This window comes from Homarus americanus, unplaced genomic scaffold (genome assembly GCF_018991925.1).
Source record: "Homarus americanus isolate GMGI-L3 unplaced genomic scaffold, GMGI_Hamer_2.0 scaffold16894, whole genome shotgun sequence".
Lineage (NCBI taxonomy): Eukaryota > Metazoa > Arthropoda > Malacostraca > Decapoda > Nephropidae > Homarus > Homarus americanus.
Genome location: NW_024746541.1, coordinates 2,329,743 through 2,353,882, shown reverse-complemented (window position 1 = coordinate 2,353,882; position 24,140 = coordinate 2,329,743). Strand labels below are relative to the sequence as shown.

The window sequence follows — 24,140 nt, the reverse complement described above, 5'->3', positions numbered from 1 at the left end:
TGATGATCAACATCAGTACTACTAGTGGTGATCAAGAACAGTACACTACTATTATAAAGACATGGAGAGAAAGTTTATAATATATATTCCTCTCTCTTTTGTGTATCTTTAAAGTTTAATTTTATTTAAACTATGAAACAAAAATATCACTTTGAACACACATATTGAAAGTGAATCTAGAACTCACACAAAAACATTCTCCCTTAAAACCTACCCAGCTACTTACCGGACAGTAGTGGCAGGTCTTCAAAAATGCCATCTTCAGATGACGGAGGCTCTGCGACAGTGTCCTCGGCCAGCAGCAGCAGGTCAGGCGTGACCGCGGCAACAGCACCCTCGCGGCCGCCGCATCCCACTAGCGTACGGGAACCACGCAAGTCGTAGTCGTCCCAGTGATAACCTGAAAGGTACCCCGGGGGGAAAGGAGCCAGTGTTAACATATGTAGTGGTAGTAGTCGTGGTGAGTTACGTCAGGGAGGTTAAAACCAGGCAAAAGAGATAGAATTAATTTTGGAAATGCATGTTTTTTGTTGAAATTAATAATAATTACTCTGTACATGCTAAATATCTTTCCTTGGCAGGGTTCTTCCTACTCACTGAAACTAGTGACACATGCTGTGAAACCTAAGCTTGTGAACACACCTTATCATGCATTAATATTCCAAATGATGTCCATAATCAAAGGAATGAAACTAATGTACATCAACTAAATCATAAATGTGTCTACGTGCAAATAAGCTAATTACAGATATTGTATACACTGCAATACTAACTACTGTAAGTGATCTTCAAATGAGAAAACATACGAACTAAACTGATAAGCTACGTGATAAAATAGAGAGCTTCAGCAATAGCTACCTTTCTTCTTGGCCTGTGTCGGAGCTGCGTGCAGGGAGAGACAAAAGAAAAATTGTTTACTTTCTAATATAAAAGATATGTACAAATTTGATATTCATTCAGATATATCATGAGGCTGTTCTTCAAACCCGTGAAGACTGAGTTAGAGCGCAGAAGGAAGAGCAAATCATAGCTATCATTGGAAAGTTTGTGTAACTGCTGTTAATAACTCATCTTAAATTAAAAACAAAATTCTCATTAGTTTCTCTTGTATTTAATTACTGGTGAATATTAATGTTTCTTCTTTTTAAAACTACTTAGTATTAAACATCTTTATATACTAATGTGTAATAAACTGTAACTCAGAATCTACGTTTTGTAGTGTTGTGTATTTCAATATTTGGTGTATTTAATGAAATAAACATAAACTAATATAATATTTGTTAGGTACTGTACACTCAACCTACAGGTATTCGATTGTTAAAAAAAATATGACTTCTCTCAAAAGAAAAACAAAACATGCAAAATCATCGATTAACATTCTGTAGTCTTGTCCATCATATTTTGTGGTTAAACTGTTCAGGTAGGTATTATGTTAATGTTAAAATCATAAGGCTTTGGAGCACAGATAAACTTAATTATTAGTAATATTAATGTGACACAATTACCAAGTATACAATACTGGTACAGTTATATCGTAAATATACCCGACATGAGAACTGCGTGTCGAGCACAACTCCTGGGGTGTCACTCCGTCTAGTGAGTGTTTAAATGAAGGTATCAAACAGGGTATGACAGTCCACACATTAATAGTTACCAGGGGATCAACATCAAGTTCCACTCAACACTAAATGGACCTCAAGACCTAACTTACGATATCCTTTATAAAGTCTCTTAAATCCTCCATTATCCCCAGCGACCCTTGTGTCGTGTCCCCCAACACCCGCAGCCCGGGGAGGGGAGGAACGGGGGTAGCCAGTGGGGTTGTCTATGGTGATGACTTCTAGTGGGTGGCAGAGGTCTGTCCTGCCCCGACGACCCAGGAGAGAGGGGCGGGGCAAGGGGGGCACAATGGGCGGTGATGACCCCCTTCCACACACTGTAGCCAAGCGCAGGCACTCGGAATTAACACTCATTGTACAACACTTTTGTTAATATATATCACTGATAATATTTCACAATAATTCAAACCGCGACGTCAGTTGTTTTTATGAATTTATTAAACAAGTGTTTTACGTGATGTTCTAAAGAATCACCACTGACATTTCACAGAGAGTCTTCAACTAAATTCAAATTTGCTTAAAGAAACGGAATCAACATAAACAGGAGAGCAGCATGTAGGTAAATGTGAGATATTTTTAATATATTTGTTGAAATAACATTATTATGAAATGTGAAGCAAGCATGCTATTAGAGAGCGTGAGCTTCATGTGGGTACTGTACTGTACGTCGGGTGTTGTTGTCATCATGCTTCAGCACGTTGTGTCATCACCAACGTGTGTGATGCAGGCTTCCAGGCCATCACAGCCAGGTGCTAACATGATGCTATCAGCTACACTGACTCAGCTCCTTCTGTTTGACCGGGCATCATGGTCTGACATAACAATCATGACTCACTTTGTATGCACTGTATGACCCACGTAATTCATAGCAACTCTCCTAAGTAGAAGAGGAACTTACTCTATAACTCCACAAAGAAAAATATAGAAAAGGCAGTAGTGATGAACTTCAGGAGGAAAAGTGTATTGTCTTATAGGATATATATATATATATATATATATATATATATATATATATATATATATATATATATATATATATATATATATATATATATATTTCATGTAGATCCACAATGAAAAAGTGGATAAGATAAATCTTGATAAAATCACACGGAAAAAGGGAAACAACGGAGCACCTTAGCTTTCGTCTTTATTCAAGACATCTTCAGAGGCAACTCATAAGACGAAAGCTAAGGTGCTCCGTTGTTTTTCTGTGATTTTATCAAGATATACAGTATATATATATATATATATATATATATATATATATATACACAGTTTGTATTTGCTATTAATTGTTCCTAGGGGTGAATATACAGTATTTAGCTCAAGACAGCGAGGTATTTGTCTGAAAATTACAAGCTGCAGCTTGAGGCAGAAAACATGTGCGAGACGCAAGAAGCAACAAATGTGTATCGTCCTGGGCTGCAGCCACTGTGGTAGCCGCTGTGTAAGTCTTTTCAGTATGGAGGGACTTGAGCAGTAGTCACATGCTATACGAGGTAAATATCACTGCATTTCCTCACAAGTTGCTAGATATACCAACAACAGAACAGAGAATAAACCTTGTTGTGCATCTGAATATTATTTACATTCCAGAAGTGTTTGTTTTATTAACATGAACCAGGATACCTCAAAGGGGAAAATTATTTACAATACGTTATGATAGAAAAGGGCAGAGGGAGCGTTTGTGTGTTTACACACATATATATATATATATATATATATATATATATATATATATATATATATATATATATATATATATATATATATATATATATATATATATATTATATATATATATATATATATATATATATATATATATATATATATATATATAATGTGTGTGTGTGTATGGGCATCCATGCACGTGTAGGCATAAGAGTGGTGATGGAAAGGAGGCAGGAGGTGAATCATACCTGAAGAGTCGTCCGAAAAAGGCGAGTGCTGGCCGGGAGATGAGCGACTCTCGCCTAGGTTAGTCACCAGGTCACAGCCTACATCTGGGAACACAAAAAAGCCACACGTGCTGTATGTACAACCAAGCACCTCGAGCACCACTACTTTCACCCACTAAGTTACCAGGCACAAGGCTCACTAAGATTAATTATTGCATGGTGAGGTACACATGACAAGAGTGCCATCTGAACGACAAAATAAATGATTAGTGTTCTAAACTCAGTTACAGTAAGGTGAAGCCACAGTATAGCGCGTCACAACGGGAACAGCATTTCCTGGCAAGGTCATACTTACCATGGCCAGGGCTGCTTATCATTGCCAGTTCATACTTTCTAGTGGCCAGGAGTACTTACCATGGCCGGTTCTTACTTTCTCATGACCAGGGCTCCGTATCATCGCCAAGGTGCACTTTGTCACGGCCAAAAATATAATTTATCGCGGTCAGGTCTAAGTTTCTTATAGTGAGGTAGTACTGGATCGTGGCCAGGGCATAAGGTCAAAGAACGTGCAGAGTTCAATGGCCCGAAAATTGATTAAAGAGATTCGGTATAATGGCCAAGACATTTTATAATGGCCAGGACAGTATATCCTTGCCAGGACATTATATCATGGCCAGGATATTATATCATGGTAGGGATAGTATATCCTGGCCAGGACATTATATCATGGCCAAGACATTATATCCTGGCCAGGACATTATATCTTGGCTAGGACATTATATCATGGCCAATACATTACATCATGACCTGAGTACTGTATCATGTCCAGGCCAAAGTATCACGGCCAGGAAACTATTTCATAGCGAGGAAAATATATTACAGCACTGCGAATATGTGAGTCAGGGCCAGGACACTGTGTGTGTGTGTGTGTGTGTGTGTGTGTGTGTGTGTGTGTGTGTGTGAGGGCCAGGACAGTGTGTGTGTGTGTGTGTGTGTGTGTGTGGAGGGCCAGGACATGTGTGTGTATGTATGTGAGGGCCAGGACACAGTGTGTGTGTGTGTGTGTGTGTGTGTGTGTGTGTGAGGGCTAGGCCACAGTGTGTGTGTGTGTGTGAGGGCCAGGACACAGTGGGTGAGGGCCAGGACACAGTGTGTGAGGGCCAGGACACAGTGGGTGAGGGCCAGGACACAGTGGGTGAGGGCCAGGACACAGTGGGTGAGGGCCAGGACACAGTGTGTGAGGGCCAGGACACAGTGGGTGAGGGCCAGGACACAGTGGGTGAGAGCTGGGTCACAGTGGGTGAGAGCTGGGACACAGTAGGTGAGAGCTGGGACACAGTGTGTGAGAGCTGGGACACAGTGGGTGAGAGCTGGGTCACAGTGGGTGAGAGTTGGGACACAGTGGGTGACAGCTGGTGACAGTGCTGGTCATTATTCCTGGTCAGATGTGTGAACGAATGTAACTCACAACATTACAGGAATAACTTAAAAAATAAACTTACCGCCCATCCATATGAACCATTTAAAGCTCTCATGTCTAACACAAATCTTCCTAAGTACACGCCCACAGTGGCGAGTAGTCACTAGATCAGTACACGCCCACACACTGGCGAGTAGTCACTAGGTCAGTACACGCCCACACAGTGGTGAAGAGTCACTAGGTCAGTACACGCCCACACAGTGGACTTCCTGGAGTAATTCAACTGCCACCGTTGCTGTCATATCAGACACTATTACTACTGGTCACTGTCACATAAGAGTGTACCGTTATAAAACCTCATAATTGTCTTTACTTTAGTTAACCATCAATTCCCTTTGCTTGTGTTTCGATAAATAATCGTAAACGTACAGTAGAGTAAATATTTGTAACGTTATTTGTAATATTTAATTTACGATATTTTTATTTAAAGAAATTTGAATCTTAACTGTGAGAAAGGTGGCCAGGGCTGTTACCTCATCCTTCACGAGGAAACTACACCTAAGAAACTGACTAACTTTTGGTATAATTACCATAAGGCTGGCTTAGCCGCCACTTTGTTATGAACAACTGAAATCACTTTAGTGCTCTATAGATTAAAGGGGCGCATCGGTTGAATGCATAAATCACTCCTCTCCTGACCTAACAGTAGCAGGTTCGAGTCCCGCAACCGGCCACTGAGTGGAGCAACCCCAGTTGACCCAGCTGCATGATGAATACCCTAACTTACAGATGGAGAAATGATAGGCAGGGGAGGGAGCGCTGGCCACGTGTACCTAAGGCTTAGTCTTCAAGGTGCTGTAACCACCCCTCCCCATACGGGCCTATGGTACCACTTCCTGAAGGTCCAAATATATTGAATACGGTTGTGAAGCCATAACAATACTGGCCTCTTTTTCATAATGATCATTCAGTAACATAAATCTAGCAGTCATTTATTAAACGGAAATCTGTGTTTAGCGGTTGGTGATAACTCCTGTGAGTAGACGGCATTTCAGCGCACAAAAACGGAGGAGGAAGTAAAAGGATTAAAACATAGAGTAAAAAAAAAATATTCAGTTCAAAATAGAAATCCTAGGATGGGACTCACTAACCTGCCACGGTAAACTAGTTAAAACTCTTGGGAGAAGGTTAAAGGTTGTATGAATGTTACTTAGACGAAAAACTACAGCTTCCATCACAAAGCAGCGGAAGGGGTGAAGGGTGGAGGATGAAGCAGGAAGAGAAGTAAGAAGAAAGGAAGAAAGATGGAAGAAGGGTGACAAGATAATGAGGCAGTTGGGACGAAGGGGGAGGTAAAACAATAGAAATAAAACTGGAAGGAGGCAGAAGGGATACAAAGATGGAGGAGGGGTAGAAGAATATAGGAAGGTGGTGCGTGGATGAAGGACTGGGTGGGATGATATAGGATGCACAGTAAACGAGGAGGGTGTCGGGAAGAGGTGAAACAACAGAGAAGATTATGGGAGTATGAGGGATGGATCTACATGGTGAGGAAGAGGTGTGAGAGAATATTGGAAGGGGTGGGAGGAGAGGGAGGGAAGATATATGTGCGGTAGGGGAAGGAGGAGAGGCGATGTATGACGGGGTAGAAGGATTGGGAAACTGTAGTTATGGTGGGGAGCAGGAGGAGAGGCGATGTATGACGGGGTAGAAGGATTGGGAAACTGTAGTTATGGTGGGGAGCAGGAGGAGAGGCGATGTATGACGGGGTAGAAGGATTGGGAAACTGTAGTTATGGTGGGGAGCAGAGGAGAGATGATGTATGACGGGGTAGGCGGATTGGGAAACTGTAGTTGGTGGTGGGGAGCAGGAGGAGGAAAGTGATGGGCGACGGGGGTAGAAGGATTGGGAACTGTAGTTATGGGGAGCAGGAGGAGAGGCGATGTAGACGGGGTATAAGGATTGGGAAACTGTAAAGGCGTGGTGGGAGCAGGAGGAGGCGATGTATGACGGGGTAGAAGGATTGGGAACCGTAGTTAAGTGGTGGGGAGCAGGAGGAGAGGCGATGTATGACGGGGTAGGAAGGATTGGGAAACCGTAGTTAAGTGGTGGGGAGAAAGGAGGAGAGGCGATGTAGACGGGGCAGGAAGGATTGGGAAATCAGAAGTTAAGTGGTGGGAGCAGGAGGAGAGGCGGATGTATGATGTGTAGAAGGATTGGGAAATCGTAGTTATGGTGGGGAGCAGGGGAGAGGTGATGTATGACGGGGTAGAAGGATGGGAAACTGTAGTTATGGTGGGGGAGCAGGAGGAGAGGCGATGTATGACGGGGGTAGAAGCTGGACTGGGAAACCAAAGGCGGTGGGAGCAGGAGGAGAGGCGATGTATGACGGGGTAGAAGGATTGGGAAACTGGGAAGCGTGGTGGGGGGAGCAGGAGGAGAGGCGGATGCATGACGGGGTAGGAAGGATTGTGAAACTGTAGTTATGGTGGGGAGCAGGAGGAGAGACGATGTATGGATGCAGGAAGGATTTGGGAAACTGTAGTTATGGTGGGGAGCAGGAGGATAGTGATGGGCGACGGGGTAGAAGGATTAAACTGTAGTTATGTAGGGGAGCAGGAGGAGAGGCGATGTATGACGGGGTAGAAGGATTGGAAAACTGTAGTTATGGTGGGGAGCAGGAGGATAGGTGGTAATGGCGGAGGCGGAAGTGGATAAACACGGGATAAAGTGAGAACATGGAAGATGGGGTAAGAAGAAGAAGAGAGACGGAGGGAGGGAGAGAGGGAAGAAGGATTTGAAAACTAGAAAGGTTATGTACAGTACACAATAAAAAAAAGTTTGAAGAACACGTTGTATTATGGCGTGACTGTGATGACTGACTTGATGTATGAGTGTGTGTGTGTGTGTGTGTGTGTGTGTGTGTGTGACTGTCTTGGAGTGTGTTGATGTATGAGTGTGTTGTCTGTCGTACCGTGTGTGTGTGTGTGTGTGTGTGTGTGTGTGTGTGTGTGTGTGTGTGTGTGTGTGTGTGTGTGTGTGTGTGTGTGTGTGACTGTCTTGGGTGTCTTAATGTATGAGTGTGTTGTCTGTCGTACTGTGTGTGTGTGTGTGTGTGTGTGTGTGTGTGTGTGTGTGTGTGTGTGTGTGTGTGTGTGTGTGTGTGACTGTCTTGAGTGTCTTCATATGAGTGTGTTGTGTATCGTGTGTGAGAGGTACAGAGTATATGAGCATTTCACTTTTATATATGATTCCTTTATGTATTTTGAGACAGAGAGAGAGAGAGAGAGAGAGAGAGAGAGAGAGAGAGAGAGAGAGAGAGAGAGAGAGAGAGAGAGAGAGAGAGAACCATGAATTTATTTAGAAAAAACAAATAATGGGAATGCCATAAGAACATGTATGGTTAAAATTATAAATATTGAAGATAAAGCAAAAAACTAATTAATGAAATACGGAAAAGGAGCATGGAAATTTACAAGCTTAATTTCTTGTATGGTTAACACCAAGGTAGTTTAGATTACGTAAATCACGTCTTTCTGTCTGGAACCGGTAAAATAATGGTCACTTTTATAGTTGAGAACTAATATAGATACATTACGACAATAGTCAACACAGACACAGAGCATCGGCTGTACTAACGAGCCTTCCATGTTGTATGTTGTACAGAACCTATAGTGGAAACTATGTAGTCACATGCAGACTTGGGGGAGTAAGTGAAGCGGTGTGTGGGCTAGTGTGAGCTGGCGGCCCACTGAGAACCATCGTATCACCAGATGACTTCCCCTTGTGTTGTTTAACAAGTATTTAATTAACAAATTATCAAGAAGCCATTTCTTATAACACAGCATAACATATCAGTTTGTAATATTGAACAGAACAAAACACTTCAAGCCAACCAAGTTCCATTTAACAGTTACTGAGTCTGTCTGCCAACATTAAGTACTACATCATCACGGAAATCTACTAATGTATAAAAAAAAAGAACAGCTTGCAATTTGAACAAAATATATAGGAAAACGGATTCTAAATAAATCGAAAATAAGAGGCTAAATAAGACAAAATAAATGAGAGCAGAGGTACACGCATAACCATCCACAACATAACAAACATTGTAATGAAGAAGAAGCAACTGATTGCCTGAATCATAAGTTTATATCTGCAGGATGCTGAGTGGCCGCCTCTCTGATGTTGCTCCTTTAACATCACTTTCTTGCCTTATCAACGTGTGCTTCGGTATCCACCCCAATACTATTAAGAGCGACCTTACTCAATGGAATTCTATAATATCTACAGAACTGCAGCCTTAGTGGCCATTATGACGACGATATTCAAAGTAAGGAGAAGTTAAAGGTTGGTGCGACACACTGTGCGTCAGGTGATGCAGTGTGTCTACCTGATGCTGTTCACTGCCAGTCACTCGCGTCACATTATATACCTCTTCATTAAATATTCAAATCTTACATGTGACTAATAATGCCTTTTTTTTCTTTAGTTTACTATACGTGTATGACAGACCATTCTCTTAATTGTGTTACTAGAAACTTAACATAAACATTCTTATGATATCGTGATTGATTGATAGAATATTGGTTAAATTTCTCTTGCAGCAAAGTTTCAATGACTCAAAAGATCACGATGCAAAAGCACCCTGTTGAAAGTAATTTTCTTAACAACTGAATGGTTTTAAGTAAAAAAAAAATAACAAAATGAAAAAAAAATAAAATAAACTATGCTATTTGTCCTCATCACAGAGTTAGTAAGCACCACACCGCTTCAACTTGGAGACTGTGTTAGCTAAGCCTTGTTATCAACTCATCCATAGGATAAGTTCACCGTAATAATAGAGGCTGAAGTAGGTCTCAGGTGTGTGGTCCTGCAACAGTGAGCGAGTATACTTGATGTACAGGTTGACAGTACAGTGCAGCGGGAGTCGGTCCTCAACAATTCAAAATTCGACAACAGATTACTTTAGTAAAGTCTATGTTAAACTATAAAGCTAATCTGATAAACTGCAGTTTGCTCGGCGAAGCCATCTTGAAGGATAATGTCTTACTAAATATATGTGACATTTTTAGTTTGTAACAAGAATCGAGTAATGGATAATGAAACCCAAAAGTAAATGTTAACGCCCACACACCGATAATTAATTAATTAATGAGCTGAATCAGAAGACTGACTGTCCTGTGTGACGTGTCAAAAACAGGTGAATATTTATAGCTTTTTGTGTATTGACAGTCACACTGTGAGTGACTCACCCTTGATGGGCATGAAGTACGAGTCATTAAGGTTGTTGTGGTGATCCCAGGGCTTGTGGAGCGAGTCCGAATCACTGTTGGAGGGGGGCGGCGGCGAGAGGTTGGGCGGCACTACCACAGGCTTGTTAAGGCTGTGAAGAAACTCGTGAGAGCACCTGGACAGAGTCTCCAGCTCCAGACTCTCGTGACCCGCTGCGGACAAGTCGGCCAGGTGCTTGAGGGTGTTGAGTATGACGGAGTCGGTGCCACTGGGGGTGTAGGAGGCCGGGCGCGGAGGCAGCGGGGGACCCTGCTGTGTGCCGCAAGAGCAACGAAAGGAAAGGGAACTCAAAACAGGCAAGTAAATGAAAGAAATAAGAAGCAAATAATCAAGTGTGTCGGACAAAGTATCTGAAGATAACTATAAAAAATTAAAATGTAGACGTGTTCTACAGTATCTATATCTACATGAAAATAATATATATAATCCATAAAAACGCGACCATTACCTGGTCAGCTTCCACGTTGCAAATTTTGGAATTTCTCTTTGGCGCATCATTGGCCTTGAGGTCATTCTTGACATGGTGGTCAGTGAGCTTGATGCGGTTGTTCTGTTGGTGACGCTTATGTCTCCATCGTCGTCGTTGCCAGGCCACCAGTAGCAACATGGCCACCACGCAGCCTAGGAACACAGCCAAGATGCATACAAGTTCTTCCAGGGTGATGTTGAGGGCAGAGGATGGAGCTGGAGGTTTCTTTATCGACTCCGTGCAGTACTCACCAGTAACATTCGCAGAACATATACACTTGAACCCTCCATAGAAGTTAAGACAAGTGCCACCACTCTGACACGGGTTACGAGTACACTCATCAATATCTAACTGACACATGACACCTGTGAAATGCTGACACTTACATATTGGTCCTTCAGCACCTTCCTCACACCGACCACCATTTTGACATGGATTAGGGTTACAAAATACTCCGTACTCACAACGTTTTCCACTTAATTTTGACGGACACTGGCAGTTGTATGAATGACCAACAACAATACATTTACCTCCGTTAAGGCAAGGCGAGGAGGAGCAAGGCGCTGTATCAACTTGACACTGGGCACCAGTGAAGCGTGGAGGACAAGTGCACTTATAAGATTTTCCGTTTTCGATACAAGTACCACCATTGAGGCAGGGATATGACCCACACACACCGGCGGGAGGGAGCGTACTAGGACACTGCAGTTCTACATTAGCTAAACGTTTGAGTACAGCACCACCAGATGAAGATCCTGTTATGCTTACAGGTAGCTCTATACCGTCTATAGTTATCTGGTCGAGGCAGCCTACGAACCCCAGACTGCTGTGGGAATAGGAAGACATACCTGAGGTACGTTCAATGCTGATTGTAGCACCTAAGTACATAAAATCCGAATCCATATTGAGAATATCATTGGCTCCTGGTGCTGCTCCAGAACTTACCTCACCATCCACACTCAGAGTGGATATTGTACCTTCACGTGTGAGATTGATAAAGTGCCATTGGTCATTGTTTACTCTAATGGTTGATACTCTCACCAGACCCTCGCCACTACCACAATCCCACCGATACTGAACGTGGCCACCTACAACCTCTAGTATGCTATAGTCTACATCTCCAGCAGCGTAGACAAGTGTCCCCACTGGGTTCCTGGTACGCAAGAAGACACTGAGCACTAGAGAGCTGCTTTCCGCCTGTCGTGCCACGCTGTACTGAGCATAACTCTTGCCTCTGAAAGACAGCGGTCTTAGTGGGTAGTGGCATGAAGGACTGCGGCACTTCGTGAGATCTACTTGGCAGGAAGGTCCCGCACGCCCCGAGGGACATTGACATGTGTACCCTCGAATGCTGACGTCAGTGGGAGTACATTCCTCGTACTCAGCACAAGGGCGGTGGCCACAAGCATTCACAAGGTTTTCACATTCATCACCACCATAACCCTGGTCACAAAGACATCCAGCTTTCTGAGCAAATCTTGGTGCAACCAAACTTGAGAGTTGAGTGTTAAACGGAACAGAAACGTCGTCACTGATCTCTACCACGTCGACACATGCTCCGTGCCCACTGCAGTCTGTCTCAGTCGTGCACATTGAGCCCATAACTGCCAATAGTCGCAGACCAACACTCTTCTTTACTTCACTTTTCTTAAGGTTCAGCTGTTTAAGCAATTCTTCTCTTGAAAAGAATGAATCATCAGATTTTTTTACGACAATTAACACATCTAAACTTCTTTGGATATCTCTTTTTTTTCGTTGTGAGTCATAATCAATATTTTTCATTGAGTGGGAATGCAGAAGTGCTGTTTGGAGGCTAATTAAAATAACAGAATCTTCCCCAATAGAAAACTCAGACGCTATTGCTTTCAAGAAAACTTTTTGATATCTTGAGAGGAATTCGTCTGGAGAAAGTGGTCCAATTTGAACAATCACTGAGTTGTCAACCATTTCTTCGGTGATAACTGAGACTTGGACAGAGGCCTGCACGGTGCGGTGGTACCGGCCGTCAGACACACTTACATTGACGCTATAATTCCCTGAGTCCAGGGGAGTCAGAGCCACAAGCGTTCCATCTTGTCCATCAATGTCAAAATATTTGATGGAGCTGATCTCTCGGGGGTAGGGTGCTATAGAGTACTGAAGAGTATCATAAGGATCTTGATCTAAGGCAGTAACCCGACCGATGATGCCCCCAGGGAAGGCGATGCGGTAACTGATGATAGCAGCATTGAGAGGGAAGAGTGTTGGTGGGTAGCGGGACTCCTCCACCACTGTGACGATAACGCGGGTGTTGGCGTGAAGGGGCGGTGTGCCACTGTCCCATACTCGCACCTCCACCACATATTCGTTCTGAACCTGGTCGATATATGGAATCATGTGCTTAGTTCGTATGTTAAAAAAATCGACAGGTGCATTTCTATGGTACTTTCAAAAGCAAAAACTATTGAAACTTTATCCTATATTGCAATTAAAATAATTTATTGGCAAATGCATAATGCTGTGTTAATACCTAACCATAACTAGGAATGTAATGTCTCATATTTGAATAGTAAGCAAAATATTTTAGATTTAGAAATAGAAAGATCATTTGACAACCTACCAAATGGTTGAGTTTGTTGGTGGCGAGCCTGAGGGAGCCGTCCTGGTCGAGGGTGAAGGCCCGGTTGTTGACCGCATGGTTGGTTACCTCCCAGGTGAAGGGGGCGCCGTTGGGCTCAGCGTCAGCATCAGTGGCCATCAGACGCAGCATTGAATACCCAACTGGTCGGTTCTCCTGTGTTCATACATCCAAGACATGAATATATTATTGTGTGCATGTAAAAATTGTGGAATATGGCATAAAGTTCTCCCACTTTGTTACTTTTTATGGAATTCCCGCTTAAGTAACAAATATATTTATTCAGTAAAAAAAAAAATATATATACTGTATTACTCCAAACTCACTGTTACAGTACATTTGGTACTGTATATACAAGGTGCTTCACTTCATGATACAAAAGTAATTTGATCTCTGTTTTGCAATAAGATATTCATTATAGTACACAATCAATCGGCCAGTGATTACAGTATCTTAACTCTTCGCATAAATTCCTAAAAAGTTTCTCGCAATGAGAAATAAAAGGTATTTTACTTGTAAATTAATTTTCTATACCATTGTACTATAAGAGCATTTCCTTCTTGTAAGATAGTAATGATCTGGTAAAATATCACCACACTTTTCTTTACATATATATATATCTTTATCACCGGTTATGTTGATGTTGGACGATTTTCTTTCTCAACCTGAGCCGACAATTTCTAACTGTTGATCAATAATAGTTTCATTTTCTTTAAAATATTTGTATAGGTATTATCAAGTTACCCCGGCAACGTTCTTTTATCCAAAATTATCTATAATGTTGATGTACTTTAATGGTAAATGAAAGTTTCATATATTTTTCTCATACACATTACACAGCCATTTTTTTAACCCTTCCATCACAATTTATAGGAAATAGGAAGTAGGAAATAAGAATTATACAAGATACATAAGAAACTGTGTTAGTTAAAATATTTGTAAAAATTTTCCTTTGAGTGTTTTGTATTCAATTTCTTTCTATTTTCATTAAAAGTGAGAGTTAAAAAATATAACACATGATACGAAAAATTTACAATAGCCGAGTTTGTTTCCAAGCAGTAGATGATAGAAAGCATCGTCTTCCTATATAACTTTCACATCAAAAATAACCTGTCATGTCGCTTTCATTCACTCCTTGTTTATACTTAAAATTATTAATCCAGTCAGGGCTAGAACGAGCAAGTGTTGAAATGGCCAGTTCAGAAGATCATAGGAACTATACTGTAGTTAAGATAATGCTCGAGAACCAAAATAGTAGTATTTACGACTGTAGAGATGTATATAAATGTATATATGAAACAAAGAAGTATGTGTGTTTGTTTGTGTGTGTGTGGTGTGTTTGTGTGTGTGTGTGTGTCTGCACGAGAATCTCTGAAACTACTTTACCGATCTGTAGTGATGATGGATGGTGTTATATGTAGTGATGATGGATGGTGTTATATGTAGTGATTATGGATGGTGTTATATGTAGTGATTATGGATGGTGTTATATGTAGTGATGATGGATGTTGTTATATGTAGTGATGATGGATGGTGTTATATGTAGTGACTATGGATGGTGTTATATGTAGTGATGATGGATGATGTTATATGTAGTGATGAAGGGTGGTGTTATATGTAGTGATGATGGATGGTGTTACATGTAGTGATGATGGATGGTGTTATATGTAGTGATGATGGATGGTGTTATATGTAGTGATGATGGATGGTGTTATATGTAGTGATGAAGGGTGGTGTTATATGTAATGATGATGGATGGTGTTATATGTAGTAATGATGGATGTTGTTATATGTAGAGATGAAGGGTGGTGTTATATGTAGTGATGATGGATGGTGTTATATGGAGTGATGATGGGTGGTGTTATATGTAGTAATGATGGATGTTGTTATATGTAGTGATGATGGGTGGTGTTATATGTAGTGATGATGGATGGTGTTATATGTAGTGATGAAGGGTGGTGTTATATGTAATGATGATGGATGGTGTTATATGTAGTAATGATGGATGTTGTTATATGTAGAGATGAAGGGTGGTGTTATATGTAGTGATGATGGATGGTGTTATATGGAGTGATGATGGGTGGTGTTATATGTAGTAATGATGGATGTTGTTATATGTAGTGATGAAGGGTGGTGTTATATGTAATGATGATGGATGGTGTTATATGCAGTGATGATGGATGGTGTTATATGTAGTGATGATGGATGATGTTATATTTAGTGATGATGGGTGGTGTTATATGTAGTGATGATGGATGTTGTTATATGTAGTGATGATGGGTGGTGTTATATGTAGTGATGATGGATGGTGTTATATGTAGTGATGATGGATGGTGTTATATGTAGTGATGATGGATGGTGTTATATGTAGTGATGATGGACGATGTTATATGTAGTGATGATGGGTGGTGTTGTATGTAGTGATGATTAGACAATAAAATAACAGTTTAATGCTAAAAAAATATACTTTGCTGTACCGTTGTAGTGAAAAACATGGTGGAATTTACATACACCGTTAATGAACTATTGATGGAAGAGGAAGTTTTGGGGACTGAACAGTGAGACAATGTGGAGCCTCCCGGAGGGTGGCGTCCTACCGTGGCCTGCGATTCTGCTAGTAAATTAATAAATAAGATTGTCGTACTGTCCGATGTGTTATGCTTCGAGACTTGAGTGTCAGAGAAAGTTAACACAGTATGAAACACAGTGGGTGTAGTGTATTTCTGTCAAGAACATGAAGTAATGTAAGGCCGTGAGTACAAATATAGTAAAAGGAGTGGACCGCTAATTACAGCTAATTACACTGAATACACATAATGATCTGATGAAATGTTGAAAAAAACAAGCGAATTTATGATGGTCTGATGAAACGTTTGACAATAATACACACAAAAAAAAAATTCAGCTTTGTTGCTGGGTCAAGTATAGGTCACAGGTACTCGAGATAACTGAAAGATGGACGAGGTGCTGTTATATACCTAGGGGTGTGTGGCAGACAGCAGGGAGGTGTACTTCCATGCTCTCTGATGAGAGGAAGAAAAACATGGACCTGCCAAGATTGTAATGTGTGTACCCGTTTGTGTTTATGATTACTGGAGATTATCTTGCGGGGTTAGTAAAGAGAATAAAATGATCAGTGATAGCAAAGGAGAGGAATATTAAAGGTTGGACAAAAAATAGAGGACTAATTTCTTACATGATATGAATGAACTTGGCACAGGGAATAAAGTGATAGCGTTACGAAGTTCACACGTGATTCAATGATTCGTGTGACATGTAGGGAAATTCATACTTGATACATCTTACTTATTCTACAGTATAAAGTTACCTCACTATGGTCAGTTAGGGATTATGCCAATTTAGAATTTGATTTATAGACTCCTTTGTTTTTCAGCTTCTTTATAGCTGCCAGTAAATTTTATTCAGTCATGGGTCATTATCCCCCATGGAACAAACACCTGTGAGCCTTTTATCATACTAGGCTTAAATTACCCCTTTTCTAATCTTACATCTTACAGTTTCTTCCCTTCCTGTACTAAACTGTAACAGTTCTGAGTTCATACACAGTACTGTAAACACACATCAGTTATCATACAAATTTATCTGATGATTAAAAATTTATATTCTTCGACCTCTGAAAAACTCTTTAATTATAAGAATATATTCCTGGGTGATCGAGTATATTAATAACGGGTGACTTACCTGAACGACGACAGTATAATTATCCTGAGTGAAAATTGGGGAGTTATCGTTGACATCACCAATGATGAGCTCCACTTGGGTGACGGCGGCGTTGGAGGGAGAACCCAAGTCTCGAGCACTCACGGTCAACACATACTTCCCCACCTATGACGGGAGTAATCCATTCGTCAACAAACCCAGTAAATATGTTTGCTTATGATAATACTATTACCAATGTCTCATTCACATACAATAAAATACTTATATCTCTCTCTCTTAATACATTTTAATGCCACATCCATCGTCGTTTCCAATGCACAATTTTATTACCATTACGAATACTTATACTATATTACATTATCATATTACCTTTTCTCTGTCAAGTTTCTTCAAGACAGTAATGATGCCGGTGTCTTGATGCATATCAAAGCAGTGGTCGTCGTTGCCTGCCTGGATGCTGTAGCGGACCAGGCTGTTGACGCCGTAGTCCACGTCGCTGGCCGAGATCTGCAAAACACAGCCACACCCAATGTAATGTGAGGAAGGATGGGGTGAAGGGATGATGAAGGAGTATGGAGCTGGAGGGATGACGAAGGAGTATGGAGCTGGAGGGATGATGCAGGAGTATGGAGCTGGAGGGATGAAGAAGGAGTATGGAGCTGGAGGGATGATGAAGGAGTATGGAGCTGGAGGGATGATGAAGGAGTATGGAGCTGGAGGGATGATGCAGGAGTATGGAGCTGGAGGGTTGATGAAGTGAGTAGGGAGCTGGAGGGATGATGAAGGGTATGGAGCTGGAGGGATGATGAAGTGAGTAGGGGAGTTGGAGGGATGATGAAGGAGTATGGAGCTGGAGGATGATGGAGGGTAGGGAGCTGGAGGGATGATGAAGAGGGGTATGGAGCTGGAGGGTTGATAGAGTGAGTAGGGAGCTGGAGGATGATGAAGGAGTAGGGAGCTGGAGGGATTATGAAGGTAGGGAGCTGGAGGGATGATGGGAGTATGGAGCTGGAGGGGTGATGAAGGAGTATGGAGTTGGAGGAATGATGAAGGAGTATGGAGCTGGAGGGATGATGAAGGAGTAGGGAGCTGGAGGGTTGATGAAGTGAGTAGGGAACTGGAGGGATGATGCAGGGTAGGAGCTGGAGGGATGATGAAGGAGTATGGAGCTGGAGGATGATGTAGGTGAGGAGGGAGCGGAGGGATGATGAAGGAGTATGGGGCTGGAGGATGATGAGGGAGTAGGAGCTGGAGGGATGATGAAGGAGTATGGAGCTGGAGGGATGATGAAGTGAGTATGGATCTGAGGATGATGAAGGAGTATGGAGCTGGAGGGATGATGAAGGAGTATGGAGCTGGAGGGATGATGAAGGGTAGGGAGCTGGAGGGGATGATGAAGGAGTAGGGAACTGGAGGGGTGATGAGGTATGGAGCTGGAGGGATGATGAAGGAGTATGGAGCTGGAGGATGATGAAGGGTAGAGAGGGAGCTGGAGGGATGATGAATGAGTATGAGCTGGAGGGATGATGAAGAGTATGGAGCTGAGGGATGATGAAGGAGTAGGGAGCTGAGGGATGATGAAGGAGTAGGGGAGCTGGAGGGATGATGAAGTAGTGGGAGCTGGAGGGATGGTGAAGGAGTATGGAGCTGGAGGATGATGAAGGAGTATGGAGCTGGAGGGATGATGAAGGAGTATGGAGCTGGAGGATGATGAAGGAGTAGGGAACTGGAGGGGATGATGGAGTATGGAGCTGGAGGGATGATGAAGGAGTGGGGAGCTGGAGGGATGATGAGTGAGTAGGGGAACTGGAGGGATGATGAAGGAGTAGGGAGCTGGAGGATGATGAAGGAGTATGGAGCTGGAGGGATGATGAAGGAGTATGGAGTTGGAGGGATGATGAAGGAAGGTAGGGAGCTGGAGGGATGATGCAGGAGTATGGAGCTGAGGGATGATGAAGGAGTATGGAGCTGGAGGGATGATGCAGGAGTAGGGAGCTGGAGGGATGATGAAGGAGTAGGGAGCTGGAGGGTTGATGAAGTGAGTAGGGAGCTGGAGGATGATGAAGGAGTAGGGAGCTGGAGGGATGATGAAGGAGTAGGAACTGGAGGGATGATGCAGGATAGTGGAGCTGGAGGGATGATGAAGGAGTAGGGAGCTGGAGGTTGATGAAGGAGTGAGGAGCTGGAGGGTTGATGAAGGAGTAGGGAGCTGGAGGGATGATGAAGGTAGGGAGCTGGAGGGATGATGAAGGAGTAGGGAGCTGGAGGGTTGATGAAGGAGTAGGGAACTGGAGGGATGATGAAGAGTATGGAGCTGGAGGGATGATGAAGTGGTAGGGAGCTGAGGGTGATGAGGAGTATGGAGCTGGAGGGGATGAAGGTAGGGGAGCTGGAGGTTGATGAAGGAGTAGGGGAGGATGATTGAGTATGGAAGGATGATGGAAAGTGGGAGGCGATGAGCAGGATAGAGGGAATGACGAGACCTGGAGATATTGTCATGAATTATGGAGGGATGGTGAAGGAGAAGAGTAGGATGGTGAGGTAGCATGAAGGCATGGTAAAGGGGTGTGGAGAAATTGAGGGATTGTGAAGGAGTTTAAAGTGATGGTGAGGGAGTATGGAGGGTGAAGTGGTATGGGGAGATGGTGGGATGGTGTAGGGTGAAGGGTATAATAGATTGGTGAGGGAATGTGGAAGGATGGTGAAAGTGATTGGGAGGGCTGGTGAGGGAGAAATGGTGAGTGAAGGAAGTACTAAAGAAAGCAGGTGAAGGAGTATGGATGGGCAGGTGGTGGCTTTTGGTGCGATAATGAGGGTTTATGGAGGGACGGTGAGGGAATTCGGAAGGGAAAGCACACCTGTATAACGCTGGCTCCCTGCAGCGCGTCCTCCCTGACGGTGGCGGTGTAGGAGGGCAATGTGAACACCGGGGCGTTATCGTTGACATCCGTGATGGTGAGGTTTACAAGTGCTGTAGCTGAGAGAGGCGGCGTCCCTCCGTCAGTAGCCACTACCGACGCCACCACCTGTTGTACGCGTTCGTAGTCCACCGGGGCCCTGATGTTGATGACGCCTGGGAAGGAAGGTGCGATTGTTTGTTTACTCTGTCTCTGTCACCTGTCAATCCTCCAGTTCTGACATGTGGCGTACTTGGTAAAAAATTATTTGCACAATTATGTGCGAAAAAAAATGACACCACGAACGAAGGTTTTTGATATGGCATAATTGTTTTTCACCAGTCACATTGCAACGAATTAATTTTATATTTGAATGAAGTAACTAAATTCGGCCTACCATAATAGGTCGGAAATGTACAATCACGCCTACCAACCGTAGTGAGACAACAGGATTGTTCTGTTCGAAATTTATCGGATCCCCAGAAAACTTTATTATCGAGTGTACAGTAATCTACTAGTAGCGCACATCTCGGGTGAATAATGTTATAATTTTTATACTTTTACTTGTATATGTCGCTGATTATGAGCTGTCTTTCTAAACTAATGTGGTAAAATTAATAATTTGCGTATATGATTGCTAACTAGACATAATCCTGACAGTTTGTCCTTGTTCAACCTTACTACTGTCAACCCATGTTGTACTGCTTCTTTATTATATTTATGTTTTTCAATTCCACTGTAATTTATGTATATACTTATAATATAAAAATATAAAATAATAAAAATAATAATAATAAATACAATAAATAAATATTGAAGTGATAATTTTGGTAACATTATGAGATGTTCTTATTACCACCATGCTATTGTACTATTCCAGATGATACTAAATGTTACATAATACTTCCTTGAGATAAATGTACAGTATATATCAGGTGCCCAAGAGAGAGCTCAGGTTCTCAACTGGCTCAGCCATGTTAATATTGTTATTATTATCCACTCTGTATCTGTGTTTTTCTGGCTCAATAAACTGTTTCAATTCAATTCTGTTTCAAGTCAATAATTGAACATTCACAAAGGCTACATGGAACACGAATTTTTGGTGATAATATACTCGTACACTTGTCTTTATTCACAATGACCAAATGCCACAGGTTAGATAATAAATATTATTATCTACATCAAGTAAACGATGTCAAAATAAAAGAATGTATTCGCCGTCATGTACAAAATCAAAAAGAGAAATATACCTTTGGTGAATGACATGGGAAAGACGACGTACCACAAGTATATTTATACACAGGAAGTAACCAACAGTAATTCCCCCATCATTCACCTATGTTAGGACGAGCCACACGAATAAAGCGTTGATTTAACCCCATACAAATTCTGTATTACTGAGAATTCCTAATTTATGAATAGGGGTGTTATGTTATATCTCTTTATCTTTTAACATCCAAACTTAGCTCACTGTTCATTAAAGGTATCCTACTCCATGATAGTAACTCATACCGGTAATTGTTACTTCAAATCTTACCAGTCTTGGGATGTATGTGAAGGTATTTCTCTGGTGGTGTGCTGAATGGAGTAAGAAATCTCAGCGTTGATGCCGATGTCCTTGGAGGTGGCCATAACACGCAGAACCTCCGTCCCCACCACCGTGTTCTCTGCCTGTCGTCTCATGAAGCTTCCTCACAAACTCCGGAGCATTGTCGTTGATGTCTGAAGAAACACACAAGACAACAAGTTAACAGTGTCCACTAATTTAGAGTGCGTTAAATTAAGCTAAAAACAAGGCGTCATATCGTGTTTTGACTGAGAAAAATAATTATTTTCTTTATCACATAAAAAAATAATGAAGCATCACAATGGTAACTTTGATGATTCTTAAATATATTCCACATGATTATTTATAATGTAAATAGTCACATGGTTGTGTCTTATGTAAGAGAACAGAGGCAGGATGATAGTGATGATTAGAAAATGCCTTGAATAAAGACATTAACATTAACGTGCAATTTAAGGTTGGTTGTGTGATAAAAAAGTTCATAATATCTACGGACGAATCAAAATATGGACAATTTGTAGACAGTAAGATCATTCTATTTCTGAAAATCATAATTAATAACATAGCAAAACAATAAATAAAAAGCTTTTAAAATATTCGATTTCTTGAGTATATTGTATATCCTCTCACTTATCAATATAAAGTTTGACTTGTACTGTATATAACTAGGGGGAAACAAAATACAAAAACAAATGTAACAAAGGTGTGACGAGTTATTCAGTGAAGAACAAGTACTGTACTATATTGTACCTGAGACGGAAGTTACATCATGCAGCGACGTGGTTGTGTCCAGATTCTTTAAGCCTTACCACTGATTTATCTTTCCTCTCTATATTTTCAACACAATTACCCCCTATTCTTGATACACTCCCAGTTATCTTCACTCAATCCATTCCAGCGACATTTTCCTTCCTATCCTAATTAAAGGCATCAAGATAGTGATACAAAGTTTTGGCTTACCTGAGACGATAACAGTGAGCTGTGTAGTTGAGGAGAGCGGTGGGGTGCCCTGGTCCATGGCCCGCACAGTGAGTGTGTATGAGTCATGGTTCTCACGGTCCAACGGCATGCTAAGCTCACTACAATCTCTGTTCCGTCAATGGTGAAATGACCGTCAGCAGAATCCACGAAGTTATACCGTACGCGTCGGCTGATACCTGTAGGTCAGGATGAGAAGCACAGGTATTCATTGTTGATCTTACTATGATTTGAAGATTTACAAATTTTTAAATTATTAAATGCAAAGTGAAGGATTCAGAAGAGTACACAAGAAAGAGAACTGAAAAAGAACCATAGAAATCGTAACTGAAATATTTTAAGGTGATCGCTCACACGATAAGATAGGATCGATAGGTTTATAAGACAGATCAGGAAACGTTCATAAATAGTAAAAAGTGCGAAACGTTTACAGAATTAAGCAATGTCAGATTAATTTAAATAACATTATCGAGGTCAAATTAATTTATACAGTATCAGGAACATCAACTACATTCACACAAGGTCATGAACGTTCTACTACTATCATGAAGGTCAGCTACACTAAACAACATCAAGAAACTCATCAACATTTATACAACAACAGAAAGGTAAAAATACAAGATAACAACAAGGTCTGAAGAGCCTGTACTTCATGGGTAATCAAAAACGTCCTCACTACATTAAAAAAAAGTCAAAAACACTTAAACGTGATCACTAAGATGCAACAAAAATCGTTCATAGATTAACAGAAGTAAAAAAAAAGTAAACAACATCAGAAAGCATCAAAAGAATTTGTATCTCATTATTAAAGTACAAAAACGGACAAATCAGGAAGGGCAGCGGACTATACAATAAACAGCATACATAATCAGCAAAGTTAAAATGTCCACACTGTCATAAGATCAGAAACTTTTTTAAATCTTCAGCAACTCAAAAAAACATTCACACACGAGTAATAAAAGTCAAGTATATATAGCAACAGGAGAGCAGGATCACCTAGGTCAGGGTCGGTGGCGTGCATCTTGAGGACGACAGTGTTAACAGGGGCATCCTCGGGCACGGTGGCAGTGTGAGAGAGCTGGCTGAAGGTCGGAGCGTTGTCGTTGATGTCGGTGACGCGAACTTCCACAATTACCTCACACTGCCACTCAGCGTGTTCCCAGTCCTCCACCACAACCTGTGACCACATAAGAGACATGTGTGAGAAAATACAGTTGTCAGTATCTCTCGTGATACTTGCTCAATATTACATGTCTGGAACAATAGCAGCGCCTTCCCCTTCTCTATATACACTTTTCAGGTCCTCCAGGGGCCCTCTAATGATATAAAACTACCATCCTAATATTAGAAACAAGTTACTGGTTAAATAAACCTAAAGTAGTTTATCTAGGGAGGACAATCATTATTTCCACCGAAATAAATTCATTAGTGCAGTCGCTGTGAATATTACTGACAATTATCAAAGGTTAATTCACATACTCGTTTTAATAAGTACATTTACGATTTTATGTGAGACAATATGACACAACGGACGAAGGATTTAGACAACCCCGCTGAGACAACATTATTATTTTTTTCTGTAAGCGAATTAGTTGCACAACACTTAGTTATGACCCAGAGCAGGATGCGTCGTTTCCTCTGTCCGACAGCTTACATAAATCATTGGAACCGACGTCGAAAATAAGCAAATGTT

At 41.6% G+C, this 24,140-nt stretch overlaps 1 protein-coding gene across 4 annotated transcripts in view; it reads right to left on the bottom strand.

Moving 5' to 3' along the window:
- Nucleotides 1-23,648, bottom strand: part of LOC121879362 (protocadherin Fat 3-like) — a 28,942-nt gene extending 5,294 nt beyond the window's left edge. The window contains exons 1-13 of one of the 4 annotated variants that reach the window (XM_042385962.1): nucleotides 23,444-23,648; nucleotides 22,430-22,626; nucleotides 21,440-21,624; nucleotides 19,864-20,078; nucleotides 17,375-17,512; nucleotides 17,027-17,170; nucleotides 13,307-13,480; nucleotides 10,687-13,062; nucleotides 10,199-10,490; nucleotides 3,545-3,628; nucleotides 1,712-1,936; nucleotides 859-882; nucleotides 227-400 (exon numbers count right to left, since the gene is read on the bottom strand). In XM_042385962.1, the coding sequence (XP_042241896.1) occupies nucleotides 227-400; nucleotides 859-882; nucleotides 1,712-1,936; nucleotides 3,545-3,628; nucleotides 10,199-10,490; nucleotides 10,687-13,062; nucleotides 13,307-13,480; nucleotides 17,027-17,170; nucleotides 17,375-17,428 (3,547 nt within the window). In that variant the 5' untranslated portion in view covers nucleotides 17,429-17,512; nucleotides 19,864-20,078; nucleotides 21,440-21,624; nucleotides 22,430-22,626; nucleotides 23,444-23,648. The remainder of the gene's footprint in view (nucleotides 1-226; nucleotides 401-858; nucleotides 883-1,711; nucleotides 1,937-3,544; nucleotides 3,629-10,198; nucleotides 10,491-10,686; nucleotides 13,063-13,306; nucleotides 13,481-17,026; nucleotides 17,171-17,374; nucleotides 17,513-19,863; nucleotides 20,079-21,439; nucleotides 21,625-22,429; nucleotides 22,627-23,443) is intronic. The other 3 variants (XM_042385964.1, XM_042385965.1, XM_042385966.1) reach the window with 3 other exon arrangements.
- Nucleotides 23,649-24,140: the final 492 nt, after the last annotated feature.